The sequence below is a fragment of the Pteropus alecto genome, unplaced genomic scaffold (genome assembly GCF_000325575.1).
Source record: "Pteropus alecto unplaced genomic scaffold, ASM32557v1 scaffold134, whole genome shotgun sequence".
NCBI lineage: Eukaryota > Metazoa > Chordata > Mammalia > Chiroptera > Pteropodidae > Pteropus > Pteropus alecto.
Genome location: NW_006436283.1, coordinates 1074387 through 1079647, shown reverse-complemented (window position 1 = coordinate 1079647; position 5261 = coordinate 1074387). Strand labels below are relative to the sequence as shown.

Below are 5261 nucleotides of genomic sequence, written 5' to 3'. Positions count from 1 at the left end.
CTTCCCCTGCCTGCCGCTGCACGCCGGCCCCGACGGGCTCTGCCCGCTGCAGGACAAAGTCCCCCGGGACCTGAAGGCCAGCGGGCCCACCTTCGTGCCTTCCGTGGGACACCTGGCCGACAAGAGCCGCCCCTTCCAGGCGGCCGAGGCCTGTGCCGTGGCCGGTGAGGGCAAAGACCGGCACCCGGAGGGGGTCTTGGCCCCTGAGCACGCCGCACCCTACGGCGTCTCCTACGCCCACCTGAAGGCCGAGGGCAAGGGCGAGCGGAGGCCCGGGGGCTTCGAGGCCGCCCTCAACCCCCGCCTGAAGGGCCTGGAGAGTCTCCGCAGCGTGGGCCCCGAGGGCCCCTTCCCCGGGCTCCCCACAGCCGGGCTGGACAAAAGCAGCTACTTCGACTTGCCCGTCCCCTCCCAGGACTGTGCCCGGCCGAGTCTCCCAGACCCTCTGGGCGGGAAGGTCACCCAGGCCTGCTGCACTTTAGATAAGACTGCCAGCAAGGAGACCCCCACGGGTCCCCCCGGGGCCCAGAAGGTGGCCCGGATCCGGCATCAGCAGCACACGGTGGCCCCTGAGGTGGAGCCCGGGGTCAGTGGGGCCGAGGCCAAGCGCAAGTCCTTGGAGCTGGCATCTCTGGGCTACGGTGGGCCCCAGCTGCCCCCGTGGAGTGTCCAGTCGGGCCAGGGCGCCCCCATGGCCATCGGTGAGGAGCGCAAGGGGTCCTACCTGGACCCCTTCGGCGGCAGCCTGCAGCAGCCCACGCTCCTGCCACAGGACCTGCCCGCCCCGGCCGACGAGGTCTCGGCCATGAAGAACCTGCTCCAGTACAGTAAGCAGGCCCTGGTCGTCAGCCAGAAGGCGCCCTTCGTGGGCCTGGGTGGCCTCAAGGCCAGCTGCGCCCAGCAGGACGTGAAGTTCCCAGCCTCCAAGGGCCCGGGCCAGGCCCCCGGCGAGGTGGACAGGCCCGACTGTGCCCGAAGCCGGGAGCACGACCCTCTGCACGGCGACGGAGAGGTCCGGCAGCCGCCCGTGGGCATCGCAGTGGCCTTGGCCCGGCAGAAGGACACGGTGAGCCGGCCAGAGACGGCCTATGGCACCAACACTGGGCGGCAGGGCCGGGCAGCCCCCGCCTTCAAAGGTACAGACCCACCCCGGGGAGGGAGGCATGGGGTGTGCTGCTGACCTGCCCTCGTCCACCCTCCCAAGGCTCCCAGAACCCGGGCCATCCCACCAGACCCTCCCCACACCCACCGACCTGACCGGCCCCACCTGGCGCCCGTGAGCCCGAGCCCTGCCCTCGGCAGACCCTCGAGGCCTGTGGGGCTTCCGGCTCCTGGGCTGCCCTCCAGCTCGAAGTGGGGTCACCGCTCCCTTTAGCCACTGGCTTCTCAGCTGCCCCAACCCTGTCCCTCTGCCATCCCCACCCTGTGCAGCTGGCGGTGGGCCCCGCTCCACCCACGCTCTGAGCCTGGAGGCGGAAGAGGAGAGGGCCCGCCTGTGCGAGGACCGCCTGGGGCTGGCCGGCCGCGAGCTGCTGCTGCAGTAAGAACCGGGCAGCCTCGGGACGCGGGGCAGCCTTCGGGACGCGGGGCAGCCGCTCGCGCCTCTGGGCTGGCCCACCCGGGGTGTGAGACAGAGCGGCCAGGGCGCCAAGTTGGGTGGCCTGTCAGGGGTGGGGCTGTGCACCCACCCCGCTCTTGTTCATGCTGGGGTTCCTGTCCATGTTGTGGGGAGCTCTGCTAACACCCCCTCTACCAACGGGGCCTCCGATGCCAAGGTCTGCTGGAGCCTGAGCTCATCCCAAGACCCTGCCTCCCAGGTCGATGGCCACGGGGTGGGCTGGAGCGGATGAGTGGTCGGGTGGCTGTGCTGAGCCCTCCCTCCGTGACGTGCAGGGACAACAAGGACCTCGTGGAGTTCCCCCGGATCCACCCGTCGGGCAGCTGCCCTGGCGACCTGGCCCCCCACCTCATGATCGCCGGAGGCTCCTCGCTACAGAGCGGCCAGCTGGGCACGGAACCAGCCCCCCACCCGCACCCTGCCCACCCCCCCTGGCTGCCCCGCACCCGCAGCCCCTCCCTGTGGATGGGGGGCCATTCCTACGGTCAGTGCTGTGGTCAGTGGGGGGCAAAACCGGGAACCTGGCCGGGCCTGAGGCCGACATCCGCGGCCCAGCGTGGGAGACCTGGGAACAGCAGGGACCCTGGCCGCCTGCGGTCCCTGCTGCCCGCCCACCCAGCACTGCCTGACCACTGCACCCTGCCCCCCAGGCCTCGGGCACCCCGCCCTGCACCAGAACCTGCCCCCCGGCTTCCCCGCCTCGGTGCCCGGCTCCATGCCCTCCGTCTTCCCCCTCGCCCAGGATGCCCCGACTCAGCTCGTCATCCTGCCCTCGGAGCCCGCGCCCCACACCGCCCCCCATGCCCTCGGTAAGGGCGTCCGGGCCAGGCCGCTTGCTCGTGGGGGTGTGGGAAGCAGGTCTGAGGGGAGGGAGCAGCCCCCGTGGGGCAGGGGCGTCGAGGGAGGCGAGGTGGGTGAGGTGGCGGGCAGGGGCGGAAAGGCCGGCTCGGGTGGTGGGGACGCAGCCAGGCGCCCTATCTCTGCTGGGGCTGACGGCTGCTCTGGCCCTGCTCGCAGCCGATGTCATGGACCAGGCCTCGCTGTGGCCCCCCGTGTACGGGGGCCGGGGCCCCGCCTCCCATGTGCAGCACCCAGGCCAGCTCCCCGTCTACTCACGGTCCCACTTCCTGCGGCAGCAGGAGCTCTACGCCCTGCAGCAGCCACAGCAGCACCCACAGCACGCAGCGCAGCAGCCACCGCAGCGGGCCGCCCCGTTCCAGGTACCCACCCCAGCCACAGCCAGTGGGACCCGGGTGTGGACGCGCCCTCTCTGCTCCAGCCTGGCCTGGCCCAGGAGTCCCCAGCCCTGGTGCCCTGAGCGGGGCCGAGCCTGGCTGAGCCTCTCCCCCACCCGACAGCGGAAGGCCGAGGACCACCACCTGGAGCTGGAGGAGCCCGCCCAGGAGAAGGCCCTGAAGTCCACCCACAAGCCAGTTGCCTTAACCCCCACGGCCAAGGGCGCCCCCTCCCCTGCCACCGCAGGCCCCGCCAAGCTGTCACCCTGCTGCCACTCTCCCACCCCGAAGCCCCCGCAAAGCCGCCCCACACCGCCACCGCCGGCGTGTCCTGGCGCCCCGTGCACTTTACCCGTCTGCCCCGCCGGCAGCCCTGGGCCTGGCCCCCAGCCGCCCAGCACCGAGGATGAGAGTGGGGAGGGCCGGCAGGCCGGAGCCGGCCTCAGCGCGTTGGAACCAGGTGAGCGCAGGCGGCACCGGCCTGGCTGAGGCATCTGCAGGCGCCCTCACCTACCCGGGCCCCAGGTGGGGACCCGGGGCAGTGTTACCTGTTCCCTGCTCTGTCCTCAGTCCTTCTGGGTGACCCACGCGAGGAGCACTCAGAGTCCTCACCATTCCCTTCCCAGCCCCTGGCAGCGGGGGTGGGACGAGGGTCAGGCCCAGGCAGGCAGCGCTGGGGTCCTGTGGATGACAAAGTGCCTGGCCCGCTGGGGACAGTGACAGAGCCTCAGGGCAGGGGATGTCACACTTGGCTGTTGGGGGCAGAGATGCCGCCCACCTGGCCCTGAGCGGGCGGGGGGAGGCGGCCTCGGTGCAGGTCCTGGCCGGCCTCGGTCTGCAGCCCGCCCGCCGCCTGCCAGCTCCCCCACGGCTGTTGGATTCTGTCTGAATTAGGCTGAGTGTTTACACTGGAACCTCGTGTGGCGAACATAAAGCCCGCCCCAGTTCCACAATACGGACACCGAGCCAACAGAGGTTTTTTTTTTTTTTATTGCAGTTAATGGGGCGTAATGCCTCTGACAGGCTGCCGCTCGCTCTGGTTCAGGAAAAGCCCTGATTCGAGTTACCTTGTGTTAAACCACCCCCCTCTGGTTAGCCACACAGCACCGTGCCAGAGGTGGCCCCCAGGGACTCCCATGGACCCCCCAAGGGTACAGCTGCAGCCGTCCTGGCCGGGGAGAGGGGCCTGGCCCTGTGACCTCCCTCCTAGGAGTGGGTCTGAGGGCTTTGAGGCCCCATGTGGGACAGGGCTACCCCTAACCCCAGTCACTCTCTCCTGATGACACCCCTCTTTTGCAGACCTGCCTCCTGGACACATGTGCCCCACGGCCAGCTCGGGCTTCTCCTTGCCCCCCAATGTGCATTCATCTGACCTCTCGGACCCCGAAACTATGCAAACCACCGCCCCCAGGGCCCAGCCTGAGCCAGCGAGAACGTTTCTGCCTGGGCCTCCATGCCCCCGAAGCCCCCGGAGCCTGGAGGAGCCTGGGCTGCCGTCGGGGGCCAGGGAGGCCACCCAGGACATTGCTGCCACCCCCCACCCTGCCGAGCGGGGGCTTCCGAGGATGGCAGCGGACCGCAGCCCACTGGAGGGGCTACAAGAACTGCGATGTGGGGCCCTCCTGGAGGGAGGGGGCCCCGAGGCCACTGGCCGGGCTAATTCTACTCAGGGAGGGGCCCGGGAGGAGAGGACTAAGGGGGAGGGGAGGGTGGAGGGGGAGCAGGGGCCGCCGCTGGGGGCCGGCCCCCAGGCCCTAGAGCAGCAGGCGGGAAGGCCCTGCTCCCCAGAGAAGGCCGAGCGGGGCGAGCGGCAGGCCCCCGGGGAGGCAGGCGCCGAGGAGGCGGCCGAGCTGGAGGAGGAGGAGGAAGAGGACTGGCGGTCGACACCCGACAATGGCCACCTACCCAGGGCGCTGCCAGGCCTGGACGCCCTGGTGGCAGCCAGCATCAACCTGGGGGACCTGCCCAGCACCAGCCCGCTGGAGCCCCAGCCCCCCGCTGCCCCTGGGCTGCCCAGCACAGCCCTCCTGCCCCATAGCTCAGGGATTCACGGCATTGCCCTGCTCAGCGAGCTGGCCGACCTGGACGTCCAGCCACAGGGGAGCGAGCCAGCCCTGCCAGGTGAGCACCGCCTGCTGCCCCATCCCTCTGGGGCCCCGGGAGCTGGACCTCGGGCATGGGCTCCGGGCCAGCCGGCCAGACAGCAGCCTTCAGCCCTGCTCTGTCAGCCTACGGCGTGTTGCCCACCCCCGCCACCCACTGGTCCATGGGGACGGGGTTCTCGTGGCCAGGATGGTACCCTGACCACAGGACCAGAGGGGCCTCCAGGCAGCACCTGGTGGCTGCGGATGTTCATGACACCTTGAGGAGGGCTGAAGCCTGTCCGGTTTCACACATGGGGTTCCCGA

The 5261-nt window shown here is 70.6% G+C and overlaps 1 protein-coding gene across 1 annotated transcript in view; it reads left to right on the top strand.

Annotated features, from left to right (window-relative positions):
• Positions 1-5261, top strand: part of BAHCC1 (BAH domain and coiled-coil containing 1) — a gene marked incomplete at its 3' end in the record, with an annotated part of 32516 nt that overhangs the window by 14785 nt on the left and 12470 nt on the right. Inside the window, exons 4-10 of the mRNA XM_025047100.1 lie at positions 6-1136; positions 1432-1540; positions 1894-2102; positions 2269-2427; positions 2636-2838; positions 2977-3313; positions 4153-4974. Coding sequence (XP_024902868.1) covers positions 6-1136; positions 1432-1540; positions 1894-2102; positions 2269-2427; positions 2636-2838; positions 2977-3313; positions 4153-4974 — 2970 coding nt within the window. The remainder of the gene's footprint in view (positions 1-5; positions 1137-1431; positions 1541-1893; positions 2103-2268; positions 2428-2635; positions 2839-2976; positions 3314-4152; positions 4975-5261) is intronic.